General features: G+C 43.6%; 1 protein-coding gene across 2 annotated transcripts in view; it reads right to left on the reverse strand.

The window, feature by feature from the left end:
* Positions 1–22,191, reverse strand: part of grtp1a (growth hormone regulated TBC protein 1a) — a 77,078-nt gene extending 54,887 nt beyond the window's left edge. Inside the window, exons 1-3 of one of the 2 annotated variants that reach the window (XM_072584716.1) lie at positions 22,071–22,191; positions 21,803–21,933; positions 5,992–6,150 (exon numbers count right to left, since the gene is read on the reverse strand). In XM_072584716.1, coding sequence (XP_072440817.1) covers positions 5,992–6,150; positions 21,803–21,933; positions 22,071–22,117 — 337 coding nt within the window. In that variant the 5' untranslated portion in view covers positions 22,118–22,191. Of the gene's footprint in view, positions 1–5,991; positions 6,151–20,304; positions 20,443–21,802; positions 21,934–22,070 lie in introns of those variants that run through there. The other variant, XM_072584718.1, reaches the window with a different exon arrangement.
* Between the last annotated feature and the right edge of the window lie 750 nt (positions 22,192–22,941).

A 22,941-nucleotide genomic window follows, 5' to 3' on the forward strand; every position in this document is an offset into this window, starting at 1 on the left:
CCTGCACTCCAAGGTCTTTTTGTTCAGCAACACTCTCTGAGACCTTACCATTTAGTGTATAAGTCCTGCTAAGATTTGCTTTCCCAAAATGCAGCACCTCGCATTTATCTAAATTAAATTCCACCTGCCGCATCTCAGCCCATTGGCCCATATGATCAAGATGCCGTTGTAATCGGAGGTAACCTCCTTCGCTGTCCACATTTGGTGTCATCTGCAAACTTACTAACTATACCTCTTATGCTCACACCCAAATCATTTATATAAATGATGAAAAATAGTGGATCCAGCACCAATCCTTGTGGCACTCCACAGGTCTCCAGTCTGAAAAACAACCCTCTGTTATCTACCTTTGAGCCAGTTCTGCATCCAAATGGAGAGTTCTCTCTGTATTCCATCAGACCTAACCTTGCTAACCAGTCTCCCATGGGGAACCTTGTCCAACGCCTTTCTGAAGTCCAAACAGATCACTTCCAGCGCTCTGTCCTCATCAATCTTCTTTGGTACTTCTTCAAAAAATCAAATTTGTGAGAAATGATTTCCCATGCACCAAGCCATTTTAACTGTCCCTAATCAGTCCTTGCCCTGCCAAATACATGGACAATTTGTCCCTCAGGACTCCCTCCAAAAACTTGTCCACTACCAATTTCAGGCTCACTGGTCTATAGTTCCCTGGCTTGTCCTTACCACCTTTCTTAAATAGTGGCACCATGTCAGCCAACCTCTTGTCATAGAGTCATAGAGATGCACAGCATGGAAACAGACCCTTCGGTCCAACTCTTCCATGCCAACCAGCTATCCCAACCCAATCTAGTCCAACCTGCCAGCACCCGGCCCATATCCCTTCAAACCTATCTACAAAAGAAAAATGCAACAAATGAATAGTTAGCAAGGGGAAATCTTGGTTGATCAAACAAACTGCCTTTTTGTGAAATGCAAACTAAAAGCATATCTCAACAAGTGGCCCAGCAATCACTTCTCTAGCTTCCCACAGAGTTCTAGGGTACCCCTGATCGCGTCCTGGGGATTTATCCACTTTTATGTGTTTCAAGACATGCAGCACTTCCTCCTCTGTAATATGGACATTTTTCAGGATGTCACCATCTATTTCCACACGTTCTATATCTTCCATGTCCTTTTCTACAGTAAACACTGATGCAAAATACTCATTTAGTATCTTCCCCATCTCCTGCAGCTCCACACAAAGGTCATCTTGCTGATCTTTGAGGGGTCCTATTCTCTCCCTAGTTACCCTTTTGTCCTTAATATATTTGTAAAAACCCTTTGGATTCTTCTTTACCCTATTTGCCAAAGCTTTTTTTGTCCCCTTTTTGCCCTCCTGATTTCTCTCAAGTGTACTGCTACTGTCTTTATACTGTAAGGATTCATTCAATCTATCCTGTCTATACCTGATGTATGCTCCCTCCTTTTTCTTAACCAAGCCCTCAATTTCTTTAGTCATCCAGCATTCCCTACACCTACCAGCTTTTCCTTTCACCCTAAGAGTAACTTACTGTCTCTGGACTCTTGCTATCTCATTTCTGAAGACTTCCCATTTTCCAGCCGTCCCTATACTTGCAAATATCTGCCCCCAAACAGCTTTTGAAAGTTCTTGCCTAATAATGTCAAAATGAGCCTTCCTCCAAATCATATATTGCTTTTGTTAATTGCTACAACTGCTGGGGATACACTCGCTGCCCAAGGAGGACTGAGTGGTACTGGTTGTAGAGGAGAGCGAGTGGAGTTAGGGAGATATGGGGTTCCTTGAGCAAGTGACATCCAAATAAGCATAAATGCAATCTCTGTCATGCAATGTGACATCACCTGCGCATGCAGAGGCAGCAGCGAACCTGGCACTAACAATACATACACCATTACACATTAATGTAGCAGTGTTTGACAAATACTGGACTTTATTTTGTAAGTATTTTGACGTTGTGTAACATTCACAAAGCTGGTTCCTTTTATACAAAACTCTCTCATTCCTAGTTTCTGTAACAATGAGAGTTCCACTATTAGTTCACTGGCTTTCATTCTTATTTAGGAGAGAGAAATGGAGCAACCTTTTCACACACAATTGAGAGACTATAACTTACACTTTTTAGAATTATTTATAATTGTTAGATCAATTTTCAAGTTATAATGGACAATTAGCTAAAGGGAAAAGGAAAAGATGAAAGGACATCAGAACATGGGTAACATAATTTAGTCACATGAAGGGCGAAGATTGAGGAGAACTGGTTGATTTAAATGGCCTATTTCTATTTTGTAGTTTCTGTGCCTAAAGGCAGCTTCTATGTGGTGTCATATGACAATGTTGTTTTTAAATTTCTATTTTATTTGTCCTCTATTCCTAGTCTATTCAGCTCTACACTTTTCTCTTAGTGCCAGAATGATAGAAAAATTGGTAAATTAGGACTTGAAACACCTTTTCACAGGACATCTAAATATCAAAACATTACAAGTTGGCTTGGTTGGCTACGGAATAAAGTTTAATTGAAACATTTCCAAACAAGAACCAATTGAAAATAGAATATAGGGGAAGAATCGCTGTGAAATTGGAGATCACAAGACTTTGAATTAAAAGCACATGGAATTAGTTCCTAAATAATCTTCCTGAGAGCCAAGTTATGAATTCTGAGATTGTCTGAGAGCTAAATCGACGAAAGACAACAAGCACCATTATGGAGATTAACTGTGTGGGTTGGGGATGTGTGGAGCTAAAATATACTGGTCAACTCTTTTAGCTTGCTTGGATCTTTGCACTGAAATTTGTGTTTAGGTTGAATGCAAAGCTGGGAATAAGTACACTTAAAATCTATTTCTTGAAGCAATGCTTCGTTTTCCATTTTTTAAAAATTAACAAATCAATTTATATTCCACAATTTACTGACTACAGTTAATGCACCAAGTATATTTCTTTTTTAAAAATAGCCTCCTCTTACCGATTCCAAATGTTTACGTCATTGCATAGAGTAGACTGTTAACACAGAGAATATTTTACCATAAAGGGCTACCCGTACAATCACAAGCAATACTCATTCCTATCTTTCCCCACAAAATGTAACAGGTAAAATATGTTGCTAATATAAACTGGTGTTTGCATTTCAGCATTTCAATAACCTCACAGTCTATATAAAGCTGGCAAAACAAAAACTGAGCACTTCATTGTCAAAATAATTACAAGGTCTTGCATTCTGCATGCCCCCTTAGCATCATACCATTAATTAGCCTAAACATGTGATGGGCTAAATGTGATTCAAATTAGCACATATCAAATACCAAACAAAGAACAGCACAAAACCAATTAAAATCATTCCATTTCATTCCACTCAAATTTGACTGATTCAGATGGAAGATATTTGCTCCAACTTCCTCCAGTGCTGAGGTTGATTTTTGCATCAATGTTGATAATTTAAAACCCACAATAACGAAACATACCAGAAACAAACAACCACACATGTGATAAATCCATGGTGCTTCTTTCCACAATCAGTGTAACAATTTTCCTGCTCACAGGATTACTGTTTTCTCCAAGGCTGGGAAATTGAGCTAGCTGAGCTTCAACAGCATCAGTGCTTAGAGTTTTATGCTGTATCACAATATACAGCCTATGAAAATTAGAAGGATGTTCCCAGGTGTAAAATAATATCTCACTCTTCAATGGAGTAATAAACATTTAGCATTTCGAGACAGTGGTCCAGTGTGTCACAGTCGTGATTACCATGTAGAGTTGAATGCAATGGCTCCGATTATTCCAGTAAATTACTAATTATTTCTAAAGTCCTTTTGACCAATATGAGAAATTAGTGACTTTACTGCCAAGTTTGTTCACTCACTTCAATAGCAACCTTACAGGCTCTGCCTCCCAGCCTTCTAAAATCAGATCAGATCCACATCATAAAACAGGCTGCACAGGCAACACCAAGGGTAGAAAGGAAGAACCTTTCTCTCTTGACGGAGGGTTGAAACAGAGAAGAGTACAGATTTAATGTAAAGGGCAGAGGTTCCTAGAGGGTGGCAGGAATCTGGAATCACTGCCTGTAAGGGAGGTACAGCCAGAAACCCTCATCACATTGAGGACATATTCGGATGTGTGCTTGCAATGCCATGGCATACAATACTACTGGCTAAGAAATAGAAAATGGGGTTAGAGTAGTTAGGTGGTAGTTTTTGACAGGCATAGACATGATGGGCTGAAGGGCCTTTCTCTATGCTGTAGCTCTTTATCACTCTGACTATGATTGATACAAGTACAAGTTTTATTTTGAAACTCTCTCTGTTTCTAGATTCTATGGACAGGGAACAATTCCTTTCTGCATCTGTCTATTCCTTTAAGAATTTCATAAGTTTCTCGGAGATCACCCTCATTCATCTAAACTTTGGAAAATACAGGTTTAGTCTTCTCAATCTTTCCTCATAGGACAGCGCCACTCTCTCAGTAATTAGTCTAGTGACCCTCCACAATGGTTCCTCTATGGCAAGGAAAACCTTCCTTGGGCAAGGGTCACAGAACTCTCACCAAGGAGGTGCAGTCTCGCCAAGACCTCTTTGCTTCTGTACTCAATTTCTCTTGAGAAAAAGACTAACATATAGTTTGCCTTCTGAATTACTTGCTGCATCTGCACATTAGCTTTGACTGACTTACGAACAAGGATACCTTGACCTTTTTGGGCACAAACATTTTCCAATCTCCCATCATTTAAGAAATACTCTGTACACTTCTTTCCTCTACCAACCTGGATTAACCTAACACATCCACTTTATGTTCTATCTGCCATGCTATTGTCCACTCACATAGCCTGCCTAAATACTCCTTAAGCCTTTTTGCAAAATCCTCAACTCCCATTCCCACTAAATCTTATGTCATCTGCAAATTTTGAAATGTTACAGTTGATTCCCAAATCCAAACCATTGATATGGACGGTAAATAGCTTGGGCCCAAGAATAAGGGCTAGGCAGGATTTCATGGATTACAGCCTGCCAACTGAGAATGTCTCATTTATTCCTATATTCTGCTTTTCTTCTGTTAACCTGTGCTCTTTCCATGCTCGTATATTATCTCTGATCCCATGCCTTTTCATTTTCATTTCTAAACTCCAGGATTTATCCAAAACCTTTTAAAAATCCAAATATACATATCTACTTGTTCCATCTTATTGATTTTGCCAGTAACATCCCAAAAAGTCTCAGGTTTGTCAAGCATCATTTCTCCTTCACAACTCTATGTTGACTCTGTCCATGTTTGAAAGCTAGCAGGTTTGAAATTCCCCGTCTTCATTCTCCTTCCTTTCCTAAAAAGTGGAATCACATGTGGCTTGTAACCCAGCCCAGTCACTGCCTGTCTCTGGTCATCTAGCTACTTAACCATTTCCTCCCTTCCATCCATCCCTCAACTTATGTTTCTCCATTCTCAGCTCAATACTTCGACTCTTAGCATCAGTTACCCTTAAAGAAGCTTTGCTTTCAAATTTCAACTTATTTTTAGGGAAGAAAATCAAAATTAGAATGAGAAATAGACTTCCTTAATTCATCACCTTCAACATAAAAGGAAACAAACCACGATAGCAAAAAAAAAGAGAGATTGAAAGAAACAGTATTACAAATCAGCAGACAGGTAATTTCTATTTGCTAACTAATTATTGAACTCCTGCGTTGCGCATGTATAATGTGTACATTTATCAGAAACAGTACATTTACACAAACGTCCTGCACACAACCACAGCTTCCTGTGGTGAAAATTCTTCTCTCGACTTTCAATTGAGAAGTCTAAATTTACGTGGAAAACATGTAAACATCATTCAAAATGTAAAGTCTGGTTAACAGGTGCCCACCAATCTCCGAAATACTTGGCCATTTCCTCACAATATCAGAAATTTGCAATGTTCAGAGTACATTTTTAGACAAACATTATACAAGTTGTAACACATCAATTAACCAACAGCAGTGAAATGAAATGTCTGAGCTGGTATTACTTAAACAGAATTGTACTACCTGTTTTAACAGCATCAATCAACTTTGGATCTTCTTCCATTTCCAGCAGCTTCATATAGTAAGCTGGATTTTTTTCCATCTGTGCTTGGGCTCCACTAACAGTCATCCAGATAAGACTGCGATATTCATTTGGAATTCCTTTCCTGATATAGCGTTTCACTGTTGTGGGAATAAAGGCAAGAAGTTAAAAATGTGAAACACAAATGACCCCAAATAACAGATCACATTCATTAGCAGGTGAGAGAAAGCTTTTTTTTCTGATCATGGGCATGTTTTATGTCTTTACAGTCAATATTTAGCATTTAAAACAATTCTTAAACCTTGTGCAAGATATTATCATCCATTTAAGTTAACTTTTTTTTCAAAGATGTTTGTATGCGGATCAAATGCTGGTGGTATCAGAGGTTTAATCTTTTGTTCTCAGCTCCTTTATACAGCTGAGCTCTTCAAAAACTGCAAGACAAATCCCTCCAAAGTGACCATCAATACTCTCACAGAAAATACTTTGTTTACATTAATGAGCTGCAACCCTATGCCAAAATATGTTTGGATGGGGTAGGGTAGCAGGCTTGCTGTAATTAGCAACTGGATTCATACTTAAAACAATCTGGGAAAATATCTAAGAGCATATAAAAGTGCTTGTGTCCTACTCTCTAGAAAATATTGCTGAAGAATCTTCACCTCTCCCAGTTTCAAAAACCCCTTACAAACCTTTATTCACATAACCACAGAACTATGTTCAGTCCATTAAATCTCTCTGGATAAAAGCAAATTACTGCAGGTGCTGGAATCTGAAACCAAAGTGCTTTGACAAAGGGTCAGTTAGACTCTAAACGTCAGCTCTTTTCTCTGCTTACAGATGCTGCCAGACCTGCTGACATTTTCCAGCATTTTCACTTTTGGCATTAAATCTCAGTATTCATTTCTTAGTGTGGAAGGAGATGTAGTGGACAGAAAATTGAGTATCTCTCTTTTACAATGCACATTACTTCATCCACTTACATATTTATCCTTTCAGTTGTATGTCTTGATTCACTTCTTGAAATACTTGATTAAAAACATGCTTTACTGTTGGCAGCGCAAGTTGAATTAGGAGATTCAGATTGGACTAAAAACCTGACAATTACAAAATTGTAAATCGCAATTGAAATAACTTAAATTGCTAAAACAAAAGTGACATACAGACACTGGAAATCTGAAATAAAAACCTCAAACTTGAATACTCTGACAGCACTTGAGAGAAACAGTGTTAATGTTTCCGATCACTAACTTTTGGTAAAACCTGGAAATGTCTCTGGAAAAATGACAGCAGAGTAAGATGCGCCATCCAGACCCCCTACCCAACCTCCCCCCCGCCCCCCCCACCCATCTGTTCTTTTCCTTCCTTTCTCTCTTATTTTAATTCCCCTTCTGCATTAAGGGAATGGAAAAGCTGGGCGAGCCCCCGAGGAGAATTCCGGAGCGTTGGCTCACGCAGGTGAGGCATGTCCTGGAGCAGCAGCCAGTGTCGGGTTAGCAGCCCTGGGACTTACCTTGGAGCAGTTGAGAGCCAGTATAGAGTGGACTGCATGCATGGAGTGAGATATTAAAGGGTTAATTTGCTCTACTGACCTGCAAGAATTTGAATGCCTTGGGAGGTAAGGTAGTATGTCTTTGTCTTATAGATGGAATGTGGGAAGTTTACATGGCATTTCTTTGCCATTCAGGGATGCCATCCCCTATTCAGTAATCAATAAGAACATGTGCGTTGGAAATTGACTATTCCCCTGTAGTTACAAAAAAATGATTTGCAACAGATTTGACCATTAAAGAGATGATTTACATTACATGGTTTCTGGAGGTGAGGTGGCCACTGCATTGTATCTCGAGTGGCATGTAACTGTGAGGGAGTGGCTGGGGGTTGTCTTTTGGGCATTACTAACTGTGATGTAAAGGTGTTGTATAAAGGAAGGACTGTTTCCTTTGTTCAGGGAAAGCTTTTGCCACAACCCTGTAAATCCTGTGAGGTGTTAAAAAGTTTCTCCAAAGCTTGTAGGGTACTGTGCTTAATATAATTTAGTTGTTTATTCACAGGCCTTGGTGTGTTGCAGTTGCATCAAATCTGTAAGGAAAAAGAACCTAACAGGAGCAGAGCAGGGACGGTTGTTGTACTGGGGTCTGGCACACATAATCAGACCATGTGGGGAAGCCCTGTGCTGAGCTACTGCAATATAACTTATAACTTATTCTTTAAGTGCTGTAAAGTAATGCAACAACTTTTCTTTTTATTCCTCTTTTGTATCTAAGATTTGTACCTAGGAATATCTAAGATGGCGCCACAAGAGGCAACACTAACTTTTCATTGTACTCCTATATTCCTCCCTGGAGTACACGTGATAACAAAGGATATTATATTATTTAAGCAATTGTAGAGATAGTGGGGACAGGTGGGCGCAGGGATTTAGACACCCTTGAAGTTGCTTGCCTCAATACTTAGTGCACTAAGAACTAATCCCATATGCTTTCTTTAAGCCAAGAACTGTAGAAGAATTCTTAAACGTAGCCTGACCAGGTTCCTATAGAGGTAACTTCACTACTTTTGAAAACTATACCCCAGCAATAAATCTGACTTGTTTATTGACAGTTTTATTTGCTTTGATTCAGCTACTGGCCATAACTAAGTTTCATAGATCAGGCATTTCCATGGCCCACCTTGCAGTGTTGATGGTCAACCTATCCTCCCCAGCATTTTGCCTTCATAGACACTCAATCCCAAGCGTCTGCTCTGAAACTCTCATCAATCCCTTTTTACTTCTCGATTCAACTATTCCAATACATATTTGGCCAGGGGTCACACTGCATCTTCCATAAAGTTAAGCATTCAACACTGCAGCCTGCATTTTAACTCTCTCTCTGTCCCAGTCACATTTTAACTCTGGTTGATGACCTTTATGGGTAATGTCTTGATTTTGATACGCTTATCCTTATTTTCAAACTCTTTTATTGCCTCGCCTCTCCTCATCTTCATAACATTCTCCAGCGTTGCAATGTCAAGATTTTGGCACTCTTCCAACTCTAACCTTTTGCACATCCTTACTGAAGTGCTGCACCACTGAGGCGTGTTTTCAGCTGCCTCTGTTCCAAACAATGGAATATGCTGTTTAAATCCCGCACTTTATCTCTCTCCACTCCTTTAAGATGTTCCTTGAAATTTAAGCTCTGATTAAGCTTTTGGGTGGACTATCGTAATATGGCTTCGAAGTGTCATATTTTGTTTGGTGAAATACCTTGATGCACTTCAGGTTACTTTGTTAGAAGGTATCACAAAAGTCTAGAAGAACAGAAGATCATTGGCTGTAGCAACAGAAGTTGGCTATTTACCAACTGTTGAGTTGCTCTGCCATCCGATGAGATCATGGCTGCTCTGACAATCCTCAACTCCACATTACTACCTTTTTCCTATAATCCTCAATTCCATTATTGATCAAAAATCTGATTACCTTTTCATATCTCCTCTGAACATTACACATTCAGAATAGTTTGATTTTATTACTATACTTGACACCTGTAACGAAGCACACTTCATCTGAATCTTCATGTCTTTTCCTCTGATAGTCCAAACATAAAATGAAAGTAGAAAACACCTTTGAATATAAAACTAGCATTGTTACATATAATTGATCCAAGCTCCCACTATATATGAGGCACACAAATAAGTCAGGCTAGATTACTTAGTGTGGAAACAGGCCCTTCGGCCCAACAAGTCCACACCGACCCTCTGAAGAGCAACCCACCCAGATCCATTCCCCTACATTTACCCCTTCACTTCACACTACAGGCAATTTAGCATGGCCAATTCACCTAACCTGTACATTTTTGGACTGTGGGAGGAAACCGGAGCACCCGGAGGAAACCCACGCAGACACGGGGAGAAAGGCAACTGTCTGTGTGGAGTTTGCACAGAGGTGGGAATTGAACCCAGGTCTCTGGTGGTGTGTGGCAGCAGTGCTAACCACTTTGCCACTAGACAGAATAACTATCCTCAGCTAGCAAGGATAGGCAACAACAAGACACCTAAAGAATGTGTTGTGTGAAAGGCATCTGATATTCAACATTGTTTTTATTAGTTAAGCTAAGATGCATACTACATATTAGTTCTATCTCACAGTGACTTGTGTTTAGGTCTTCAATTTTGGTATAGTCATTTTGTGGATATGCATCAATTTGGTAACATATAACCAGGGCCAGAAGGGTTTACAAAGAAAGATTTTGAAAAGCTCTAGGCTGTTGACTCCACAGAGCAGAAATAGCGTAATATAAAAGAGGATATCTAGAAGAACAAGGCCAACAGATATACCTGAACATCAGCAATTGCAAATTCCCCTTCAAACCGCACATCATCCCAAATTGCGACAATACTGGCTCCTTAATTATTGCTCAGAAACCTGAATCTCCCTTTGTAACATTGCTGGGGATGAGCATACAACAGATGAACTACAACTGTTTAAGGAGGTGGTTCACCAACACTGCTCAAGGGAAATTAGAGATCAGTAGCAAATTACAGTTTTGCTCGCTTTTCCTGCAGGGATAAAACAAGTTAGTAGGAATTGTTTCTGAGCTCTCAGATGTTGTTAAGGTGAATACATGAGTGAAGGTGATAAGCATGGGAAAAGGAGCACAAGTTGTGCAATCCAGAGTTTCTGACTGCTCAGCATTTTTGGAAGAGCGACACTCATTCGCCCCATACCCAGGCTCGCTCAATGTCATGTTTCACAATGTGAGAAATGTGTCAATATTGTGTTGAGAAATTTTGAGAGAAATATCTTTTTAAAAAGGAGAACAACATTTCAGGAACTTTGTGAAACTACTGTAAATCTACCATGAGGACCACAGCTATCTATCTCCACTAGAATGGGAGAATTGGTCGTGCATGGTTCGAGTGCTCCACTCTGCAGGCATGGGATAAGGTGACATAGACCACCATGAGCTACCAAAGGCATCACGACTGACTGAGCAGGTGGAGTCCAGGCCAAACCTCTCAAAATGTGTGCATAGAATCAGAGGAGATAGAGGAAGCACTAAATGAATTTTTTTTGTCAGTATTCACACTGGAAAAAGACAATGTTGTCCTGGAGAATATTGAGAAACAGGCTACTAGACTAGATGGGATTGATGTTTACAAGGAGGTGTTAGAAATTCTGGAAATTGTGAAAATAGATAAATTCCCTGGGCTGGATGGGATTTATCCTAGGATTCTCTGGGAAGCCAGGTAGGAGACTGCTGAGCATTTGGTTTTGATCTTTATGTCATTATTATCTACAGGAATTGTCCCAGAAAACTGGAGGATAGCAAATGTTGTTCCCTTGTTCAAGAAGGGTGTAGAGACAACCCTGGTAATTACAGACCAGTGAGCCTTACTTCGGTTGTGGGTAAAGTGTTGGAAAAGGTTATAACATAGGATTTATAATCATCTCGATAGGAATAAGTTGATTAGAGATAGTCAACACTATTTTGTGAAGGGATGTTCGTGCCTCACAAACCTTACGGAGTTCTTTGAGAAGGTGACCAAACAGGTGGATGAGGGTAAAGCAGTTGATGTGGTGTATATGGATTTCAGTAAGGCATTTGATAAGGTTCCCCATTGTAAGGTATTGCAGAAAATATGGAGGCATGGGATGGAGAGTGATTTAGTGGTTTGGATCAGAAATTGGCTAGCTGAAAGATGACAGAGGGTGGTTGGTGATGGGAAATGTTCATCCTGGAGTTCAGTTACTAGTGTTGTATCGCAAAGATCTTTTTTGGGTCCATTGCTGTTTGCCATTTTTATAAATGACCTGGATGAGGATGTAGAAGGATGGGTTAGTAAATTTAATAAGGTCAGTAGAGTTGTGGATAGTGCCAAAGGATGTTGTAAGTTACAGAAGGACATAGTTAGGCTGCAGAGCTGGGCTGAGAGGTGGCAAATAAAGTTTAAAGCAGAAAGGTGAGAGGTGACTCACTTTGGAAGGAGTAACAGGAATGCAGAGTACTGATCGAATGGTAAGATTTTTGGTTTTGGAGATGAGCAGAGAGATCTCTGTGTCCATGTGCATAGATACCTCAAGGTTGATTGGGCTGTTAAGGCAGCATATGGTGTATTAGCTTTTATTGGTTGAGGAATTGAGGTTCGGAACCACGAGGTCATGCTGCAGCTGTACAAAACTCTGGTGCCGCCACACTTGGAGTACTGTGTACAGTTCTGGTCACTGTGTTATAGGAATGATGTGGAAGCTTAGGAAAGGTGTCAAAGGAGATTTACTAGGATGTTGCCTGGTATGGAGGGAAGGTCTTAAGAAGAAAGGCCGAGGGGCTGGAGGCTGTTTTCGTTCGGGAGAAGGTTGAGGGGTGACTAATTGTGATTTAAGACAATCAGAGGGTTAGATAGGGTGGACAGTGCGAGCCTTTTTCTGAAGATGGTGATGGCCAGCATGAGGAGGTATAGCTTCAAACTGAAGGTTGATAGATATAGGACAGATATCAGAGGTAGTTTCTTTACTCAGAGTAGTCGGGGTGTGGAATGCCCTGTCAGCAACAATTGCAGACTTGTCATATTTATGGGCATTTAAATGGACATTGGATAATCATACGGAGGAGAATAGAATAGTGTAGATTAGATGGGTGTCAGATTGGTTTCACAGGATGGCACAACACCGAGGTCTGAAGGGCCTGTACTGCGCTGTAATGTTCTATGTTTTGTAATATTTTAATGGTAGCCTAGACTCTAACTTTTTGTTACTTTTAAAGGCAGGTGTAAAATGGGTGTTCAAGGTGTGATGCAGCTGGTCAAACCACTCGGCTTTAAGCAAAACAGAATTTACTTAAATGCTACAGTTGAAGCACAAAAGAGAAAACAAAATTTAGAATAACTTAACTGTTGGAAAACTTAACCTACCTCTTACAGCAACTACTAATTAATTGTTCCAATACAGTAAAATCCCATAACCATATCCCTTGGCAAAATGGTAAATTCAAACACATATTTGCAGGCAGGAGAGTGGCGCAAAGCAAGGACTATCGAAGGGAACAGTTCTTAGGGAAGTAGAGAGGGGTGGGGAGAGAATGATGTTCTTGGTCTAGTTGGAGTTGGCAGAAGTGTTTAAGAATGATGTGTTGGATGCAGTGACTGGCGGGGTGATAGGTGAGGAGAAGGGGGATTCTGTCTTTATTGTGTTGGGAGGAGGGGATGTTTAGAGTAGTGGAACAGGGAATGGAGGTGGTGCAGTGGAGGGGTCTCTGGATGACAGAAGGAGAAAAAGCACATTGTTCAACATAGCTGGACATCTGGGAGCCTTGCGAGTAGAACGTCTCTTCGTACGAGCAGATACGGCGGAGGCGGAAGAATTGGGAGAACGGGATGGAGTTCTTGCAGGATAAGGTGTAGTCCAGGCAGTTATGGGAGTCTATGGGTTTGTAGTAAAGTGTCCGTCTGGAGACTGCCACTGGAGATGGAAATGGTGAAGGCATGAAAGGGGAGGGAGGTGTCCGAGATGGACCAAGTGAATTTGGGGGCAGGGTGGATGTTGTGGGCGAAGTCAATGAACTGATCCAGTTCAGCTTGGGTGCAGGATACTGCACTGATGCAGTCATCAATGTAACGGCACAAGAGTTGGGGCACAGCGCCAATGGCCAGTTGCTTGATTTGGAGGAAATCGGAGGAGTTAAAGGAAAACTTATTGAAGGTGAGGACCAGTTCGGCAAGGCACAAGAGGGTATTGGAGAAGGGGGACTGGATGGGTCTGTTGGAGAGGAAGAAACTCAGGGCCTGGAGACCATCCCTAAGGGGGTTTGGGTGTATCTAAGTACTGCACATCCATAGTGAAGACAAAGCACTAGGGGTTGCGGAACTGGAACTTGCTAAAGAGATGCAGGGCGTGGTTGCTTTTGCAGATGAAGGTGGAAGGTGCCTGAACTAAGGGGAACAGGATAGAGTCGAGGTGGGATGAGATGCGTTTGACGGGGCGGGTGCATGCCGAGACGATAGATCGGACAGGGTAGTTGGGCTTGTGGATCTTGGGGACCAGGTAGAACTGGGCAGTACAGGGCTGGGGGGCTGAGATTGGAGGCAGTGGAGGGTACAGACAGCGAAGACTGCAGAAGGGCATGCCAGGACGAGCACAAGGCACATAAAAATGAAGCAACAACACAGAACTACCTTTGCGCCAAACAGCAAAAGCAGCATAGACAGTGAGACAGACAGAAATAAGCGATTCCACAACAAAAAGATCAGATCTATGCTCTGCAGTTCTACTACATCCTGTTGTGAATAGTGGTAGAAAGGTAAATAACTCACTGAAGAAGGTGGCCTGACAAGTATCCCCATCCTCAATAGCAAGGGATCCTGCCACATCAGTGCAAAAGATGAGGCTGAAGCAGTCCTAACAATTTTCGGCCAGATTTGCCCAATAAAATTATTCATCTTGGTCTTCTCCAGAGGTCCCCAGCATCACAGATGCCAGTCTTCAGCCAATTCTATTAATTCCATGTTGTAGGAGGTAATGGAAAACTACTGGACCCTGACAACTTTCTGGCAATAAAACTGAAAATGTGCTCCAGAACTTGCCTCACCCCTAGCCAAGCTGTTCCAGGGCAGCTACAACACAGTCAAATACAAAATTGCCTTATATTCTGTACTCAAAAGCAGGACTAACCAAGCCTGAACAATTATTGCCCCGTCAGTTTACTTTCAAACATCAGTAAAGTGATGGAAGGGGTCATCAACAGTGCTATCAAGCAGGACATGCTTTGCAGCAACCAGCTTAGTGATGCTCAGTTTGAGTTCTGTCAGGACCACTCATAATAATCTTTGGTCAAACATGGTCAAAAGAGCTGAATGCCTAGAGATGAGGACACAGTCACAGTCCTTGAATAGATTTTTTGATTTATTTATTGTCATGACTGTCTCACAATCATTTCTCACAAACTTGATTGAGTTTTTTGAAGAAGTAACAAAGAGGATTGATGAGGGCAGAGCAGTGTACATGATCCAAATGGACTTCAGTAAGATGTTCGACAAGGTTCCTCATGGTAGACTGGTTAGTAAGGTTAGATCTCATGGAATACAGGGAGAACTAGCCATTGGGATACAGAACTGACTCAAAGGTAGAAGACAGAGGGTGGTGGAGGAGGGTTGCTTTTCAGACTAGAGGCCCGTGACCAGTAGAGTGCCTCAAGGATTGATGCTGGGTCCACTGCTTTTTGTCATTGAAAAATGATTTGGATGCAAGCATAAGAGGTATAGCGAGTAATTTTGCAGATGGCTCCAAAATTGGAGGTGCCACAGACAGCAAAGAAGGCTACCTCAGAGTACAATGAGATCTTGATCATTTCATAGGCTGAGGAGTGGCAGATGTAGAGTTGAATTTAAAATAATGAGAGGTGCTGCATTTTGGGAAAGCAAATCAAAGCAGGACTTATACACTTAATGGTAAGGTCCTAGGGAGTAATGCTGAACAAAGAGACCTTGGAGTGCAGGTTCATAGCTCCTTGAAAGTGCAGATAGATAGGATAGTGAAGGCATTCGGTATGCTTTCCTTTATCAGTCAGAGTATTGAGTAGAGGAGTTGGGAGGTCATTTTGCAGCTGTACAGGACATTGGTTAGGCCACTGTTGGAATATTGCATGCAATTCTGGTCTCCTTCCTACTGGAAAGATGTTGTGAAACTTGAAATGGTTCAGAAAAGATTTACAAGCATGTTGCCAGAGTTGGAGGATTTGAGCTATAGGGAGGTTGAATAGGCTAGGGCTGTTTTCCCTGGAGCGTCGGAGGCTGAGGGGTGACCTTATAGAGGTTTATAAAATCATGAGAAACATTGATAGGATCAATAGATGTGATCTTTTCCCCAGGGTGGGGGAGTCCAGAACTAGAGGGCATAGGTTTAGGGTGAGAGGGGAAAGATATAAAAGGGACCTAAGGGGCAAACACAGAGGGTGATGCGTGTATGGAATGAGCTGCCAGAGGAAGTGGTGGAGGCTGATACAACTACGACATTTAAAAGACATCTGCATGGGTATATGAATAGGAAGGGTTTGGAGGGAAATAGGCCAAGTGCTGGTAAATGGCACTAGATTAGGTTAGGGTATCTGGTTGGAATGAAGAAGGTCTATTTCCATGCTGTACATTTCTATGACTAGGGAGCAAACCCTCCACTGGTTGGAGTCAGACCTAGCACAATGAAAAATGACTGTGGGTGGAGGTCAGTCATCTCAGCTCCAGGACATCTCTGTAGGAGATCCTCAGGGTAGTGTCCTCGGCCCATATAATCCTCAGCTGCTTCAAATGATGTTCCCTCCAGTATAAGAAGGTCAGAACTGGGGATGTTCACTGATGATTGAACAATGTTCAGCACCATTCGCACATCCTGTAAGGTTTCTAGTTTGTGATCAGTAATTTGCTGATTTTTAGGTGGTTTGAATCATCCCCGGGTCCATGGTCCTGACAGTGGACTTAATTGGGAAATGTGAAATGAAGAAGGCAGAAGGCAGGTGTTTCAGGACAAGAGAATTTGTGTTTATTTAATTACAAAAGAAAGATAAGTGTAATACAAGAAATAAAGGGCAAATGCAATAAAACAGTGAAATTGACATAATGATACAGAGGACAGGAATTAGATACACTTAAATTGAATACAGGTTAAACCCTATTAGATCTAAACAGCTGGGTTTTATCACAGAAACTATTATTAGGCTTCCTACTCTTGGGTTTCACTGCCCTGTAACCACCGTCCTCACCCACCCTGCTAGCTAGTTTGGAAATTTTGGGGTGTCAGGAATTAAGTTCACCACTGGGCAGAATTTGTGATTTTGAAGAACAGCTGACTGCTGCTGCTTACCATACCCAGTGCCTCGACGAAGACTTCGAACAGTGTTGGCCATCAGTCTGGGTTGAGTCAGCTGATGCGGTAGGATGCACATAGGATATCCTAAGTACTTGGTTCTTATTTTGTGGTGGTTTTGCAAGCCGGTTTTTACCTCAGGATGTGTCTGATGCCTTGTGGTTCGATCAGGTCAGTAGTTTTCAGAGGTTAAAAACAATGACTGCAGATGCTGAAAACCAAATACTGGATTAGTGGTGCTGGAAGAGCACAGCAGTTCAGGCAGCATCCAATGAGCAGCGAAATCAACGTTTCGGGCAAAGGCCCTTCATCAGGAATAAAGGCAGTGAGCCTGAAGCATGGAGAGATAAGCAAGAGGAGGGGGGGTGTGGGGAGAGAGTAGCATAGAGTACAATGGGTGAGTGGGGGAGGAGATGAAGGTGATAGGTCAAGGAGTAGAGGGTGGAGTGGATAGGTGGAAAAGAAGATAGGCAGGTCGGACAAGTCCGGACAAGTCAAGGAGACAGTTACTGAGCTAGAAGTTTGAAACTAGGATGAGGTGGGGGAAGGGGAAATGAGGAAGCTGTTGAAGTCCACATTGATGCCCTGGGGTTGAAGTGTTCCGAGGCGGAAGATGAGGCGTTCTTCCTCCAGGCGTCTGGTGGTGAGGAAGCGGCGGTGAAGGAGGCCCAGGACCTCCATGTCCTCGGCAGAGTGGGAGGGGAGTTGAAATGTTGGGTCACGGGGCGGTTTGGTTGATTGGTGCGGGTGTCTCGGAGATGTTCCCTAAAGCGCTCTGCTAGGAGGCACCCAGTCTCCCCAATGTAGAGGAGACCACATCGGGAGCAACGGATACAATAAATGATCATGGTGGATGTGCAGGTGAAACTTTGATGGATGTGCAAGGCTCCTTTAGAGCCTTGGATAGAGGTGAGGGAGGAGGTGTGGGCACAGGTTTTACAGTTCCTGCGGTGGCAGGGGAAAGTGCCAGAATGGGAGGGTGGGTCGTAGGGGGGTGTGGACCTGACCAGGTAGTCACGGAGGGAACAGTCTTTGCGGAAGGCGGAAAGGGGTGGGGAGGGAAATATATCCCTGGTAGTGGGGTCTTTTTGGAGGTGGCGGAAATGTCGGTGGATGATTTGGTTGATGCGAAGGTTTGTAGGGTGGAAGGTGAGCACCAGGGCGTTCTGTCCTTGTTACGGTTGGAGGGGTGGGGTCTGAGGGCGGAGGTGCGGGATGTGGACAAGATGCGTTGGAGGGCATCTTTAACCACGTGGGAAGGGAAATTGCGGTCTCTAAAGAAGGAGGCCATCTGGTGTGTCCTATGGTGGAACTGGTCCTCCTGGGAGCAGATACGGCGGAGGCGGAGAAATTGGGAATACAGGATGGCATTTTTGCAAGAGATAGGGTGGGAAGAGGTGTAATCCAGGTAGCTATGGGAGTCGGTGGGTTTGTAAAAAATGTCAGTGTCAAGTCAGTCGTCACTAATGGAGATGGAGAGGTCCAGGAAGGGGAGCGAGGTGTCAGAGATAGTCCAGGTAAATTTAAGGTCAGGGTGGAACGTGTTGGTGAAGTTGATGAATTGCTCAACCTCCTCGCTGGAGCACGAGGTGGCGCCAATGCAGTCATCAATGTAGCGGAGGAAGAGGTGGGGAGTGGTGCCGGTGTAATTACGGAAGATCAACTGTTCTACATAGCCAACAAAGAGACAAGCATAGCTGGGGCCCATACGTGTGCCCATGGCTATGCCTTTGGTCTGGAGGAAGTGGGAGGATTCAAAGGAGAAATTGTTAAGGGTGAGGACCAGTTCGGCCAAACGAATGAGAGTGTCAGTGGAAGGGTACTGTTGGGGACGTCTGGAGAGGAAAAAACGGAGGGCTTGGAGGCTCTGGAGAGGAAAAAACGCTCCTGATGAAGGGCTTTTGCCCGAAACGTCGATTTCACTGCTCGTTGGATGCTGCCTGAACTGCTGTGCTCTTCCAGCACCACTAATCCAGTTTTCAGAGGTTGTCAGTCGCAGGTCTACAGATCATGGTCAGTCGCCATTAGTTCCCTGGCAAGGAACAGGTCTGTGTCTTCAGGTCTTAAGAGTGTCTTGGGGATCTCTCTTCTGGAGGAGTCTGTGAGGATCGCTTTGTGGATGGTAGCTAGCTGGGATCCTTCTCCTGCTGGTAGCTGTGGGGAATAACCCACCCAAGTCAAATGAAGGCCTGCAATTGTACAAAATTGCAAGACTCTTGTCTCCCTGCCAAATCTGTTTTCCTACAATAGTCTCTTCATTGCTTGGGATGAATTGATCTTCCTGACTATTAGAGTAGGTGCAAATGTCTTTTCCATCGGGATAAACAGGCTTCCTGAATGTATGGAATGTCCTGTGTTTATGTGATTTAATACCAATGGAGGTTGGAGGTCTTGGAATTTGTGCAGACTCCAAGTTGCCTGAATTCAGTTTGTCATAAAGATTAGATCATTGTTCTTGTAGGGCTGAGATCTGAATGGGTTTCCTCAACTTCCAGACAAACTGCGCCTGTGACTGTACATTCCAGCATAGCTCAAGTGCTGGGATTTTCTTTGTTAAGTTTAATTTCAAAAAACAAATTCAAAGATTCTGATAGAAGTCCAGAAATTTTAGATGGTATGAATCTTCTCAGAATGATTAAGATTTTTGCTCAACCCTAGAATTCTCAGATACTGAAACAATGTGTCCAAATGCAGCAAAACCTGGGCAATAACACGTGATTGAATGTCAAAAGGCATGGTTAGATTCTATGTCATTACTATCACTAATTACTCCACTAATCAACAACATTTTAGGGGTTTACCATTGACCAAAAATTGAAGTTGATGAGTATTTAAATACAGTAGCTACAACAGCAGATCAGAGGTGAGGAATCCTGTAGGGAGTAGCTTACCTTCTGACTCTCTAAAGACTGTCCACATTTATAAATCATGTCATGAATGTGAAGGAATACTCCCTACTTGCCTGGATATGTAGCTCCAACAAAACTCAAGAAGCTTGACACCATCCAGGACAAAGCAGCACACATGATTGAAACCACATCCACAATCATCCACTTCCTCCTCCTCTACCACCAACATTCTGTAGCAGCAGTGTGTACCATCCACAAGATGCACTGCATAAATTCACCAAAGCTCCTTAGACAACACCTTCAAAACCCATGAGTAGTACAATGCAGAAAACAAAGGCAGAAGCTATATGGGAACAACACCTCCTACAAATTCCTATCCAACTGCTCAGTAACCTGACTTGGAAATATACAGCTGTCCTGTCAGTGTTGCTGAGTCAAAATTCTGGAACTCTTCCCAACAGCATTGTGGGACTGCCGACAATAAATTGACTTTAGTGGTCTATGAAGGCGGCTCACCACCACCTTCTCAAAGACAACCATGATGGGCAATATATGCTGGCGTAGTCAGTGACACTCATATCACAAGATATGAATAAAAGAAACAGAACACCTACCTGGAAACATCAAAAGGCAATCCGTGATACCAGATATGAAGTATAGCAAAGCTCACCATAAACATCACACAACGCCAGTCCTGACTTGCAGGGCTGACTGATCTGAGGGTTGTGGCTTCAAGCTCCATTACACAAACGTCAGCCCATAATTCAGGCAGACAGTCACAGTACTGAGTACTGTAATCAGTGGTAATGCCTTTTGGATGAGATATTAAAAGCAAACCTCCGGCTGTCCTCAGGTGACGTTAAAAAAATGCCAGGGCATTGTTTCAAATAAGAACAGGGACTCTCTCACACATGTTCCGGCCAATATTTAGCCATTAACAACATCGTACACCAAGTTCCCCCACTATGTACTGATTGCTATTTGTGAGAATAGGTTGTGCACTGTTATTACAGCAACACTTCAATTGGATTAACCCATCTGTAAAGAAGTGTGTGGCATTTTATTCCAGGATAAAAACCAGGAAGCTGACATTCATCCCTGAAGTAATCAATAATGTGGCAAAATACAATACATGCTAATCAGCAAGTTTATTCTTGTAAAAGCAACTTACTATAAGGAACCTTCAGCAAAAGCAAGTTTCAAACCAAACAAAACATCAAAGGATTAAATCTGCATATGGGATCAGCTCTTAAAATATAGACAGTACAAATAGCAAAGGTGATACAAAGAATTTATAAAGCACTGTAACACTACAGAAGACCCCACCCCAAGACGTTTCAGAACAGCAATTGTCAAAGAAAACTTGACCAAAAATTGAGTGAATGGGCACTCTGAGATAAGAAAGTTGCATGGTTACAGACTGAGAGCTGAGGAGCAGAACTGACTGAACCTACAGACACTAGGTAAGGAGGTTTGAGTACTGGGGCAAGGAGAGGGATGGCCGCAGGGGCAGATCTCAGTACTTGAAGGGGGTGGGGATTGGTTACAGGGCCAGGTCTCAGCATGGTGGGAGGAGGGGGGATTTGGCCTGCTGGTTACAGGGGCAGGGGTTGGATACAGGGGCAGGTCTCAGTTGTCAAGGGGGCAGGGGTTGGTTACAGGGGCAGGTCTCAGTGTTTTTGGAGGGGGGGGGGGTGGTTACAGGGGCAGGTCTCAGTTTTGGAGAGTTTGGTTACAGGGCCAGGTCAGAGCACTGTGTTTGTGTGTGCGTATGTGTGTGTGTGGTGGGGGAAAACTGGTTAGTTGGTTACAGGGGCAGGTCTCAGCACCAAAGGAGGGAGTGGGTGGGAGGTTGGCTAAAGGGGCAGATCTCAGTGGGCGGTGGGCGAGGAGCGGAGGGCAGTTGGTTACACGGCCAGTTCTCAGCACCCGGGGGGGGGGGGGTTAGTTACAGGGCAAGGTCTTGGGGGGGGGGGGGGGGAGAAGGGTGTTGGTTAAGACGGCAGGTTAAAGTCGTCGGGGTGGAGGAGGAGGTTTAGTTACAGAGGCAGAGTACAATGTGTGCTCCATTTCCCCAACAGCACGTCCCCCCAACTCCTAACTCCCACTCACTTTTCAAGCTGCGCTCCACACGGCTGCCCTGCAGCAGTTTGCGCCATTTGATCGCCCGGCGTCTCAGCACCGAGCCGTAATCGGACACCTGCTCCGGGCCCGCCTGCCGGACGAACCCGTACTGATCGGTCCTGAGGGGAAAAAAGAGAGAAGAGCGGCTTAGCCCCCGAGGCCAGCGAGTCGAGTCAACTCCCCACCCTCCCGGTAAAGAACAGCTCGATTGAGACTCCATCGTCCACACTCGATTCACCGAGCCGGTCCCACGTACCCGATGTCCCGCTCCTGATCAGTCAGTCGGTTACTCTCCATAACCATGCGACCACTCAACACCTCGATCCCGCTCTGACAGGCCACAGCCTTCAGCCCACAGGTGGTCAGGCCGGCCCAGAGGGGGGAGGCGGAGTTTACTGCAGCACCCGCCCCCGCCAGCACCTGTCAATCAACCCGCCCCACAGGTGGACAGGCCGTCCCGGAGGGGGGCGTGGACGGGGCTCACTGCAGCGCCCGCCCACCGCACCTGTCAATCAACCCGCTCCACAGGTGGTCAGGCCGGCCCGGAGGAGGGCGAGGCTTTACTGCAGCACCCACTGACCGCACCTGTCAATCAACCCGCCCCACAGGTGGTCAAGCCGGCCCGGCGGGGCTTACTGCAGCACCCGCCCACCGCACCTGTCAATCAACCCGTCCCACAGTTGGGCAGGTTGTTTCCGGGGAAGGGACTCAGCGCACCTGTCAATCAGCCCCACCCATGGCCCGCCCATGTCGCCTGTCAATCATCATCACCCACCTTACCTGACACTGAGCTGCACCCACAAGGTGGAGAGTCATACAGCATGGAAACATTCCCTCCCTTCACTGTTTTGATCACACAGCATTGCCCTTTGATGTGAAGGGCAGTGCGTGTCACTGACCACTCGGGTGTTTTTCATATCTTCCTGGTTGTGGCAATTGAATAAAAATTCGTGCACTTTGTGTCTTTCACTGCGTTTTACACTTGCACACACACACCATGGGTGCTAGGTAAAAATAAGCACTACCGCAGTTAGGCGGTAGTGTGGAGGTTAAATTAATTTAAAAAAAAGAAAAAAAAATGAACAAGAACATTCCCCCTCCAACTCTATTTTGATTTAATCCCTGCC

This window comes from Chiloscyllium punctatum, chromosome 15 (assembly GCF_047496795.1).
Source record: "Chiloscyllium punctatum isolate Juve2018m chromosome 15, sChiPun1.3, whole genome shotgun sequence".
NCBI lineage: Eukaryota > Metazoa > Chordata > Chondrichthyes > Orectolobiformes > Hemiscylliidae > Chiloscyllium > Chiloscyllium punctatum.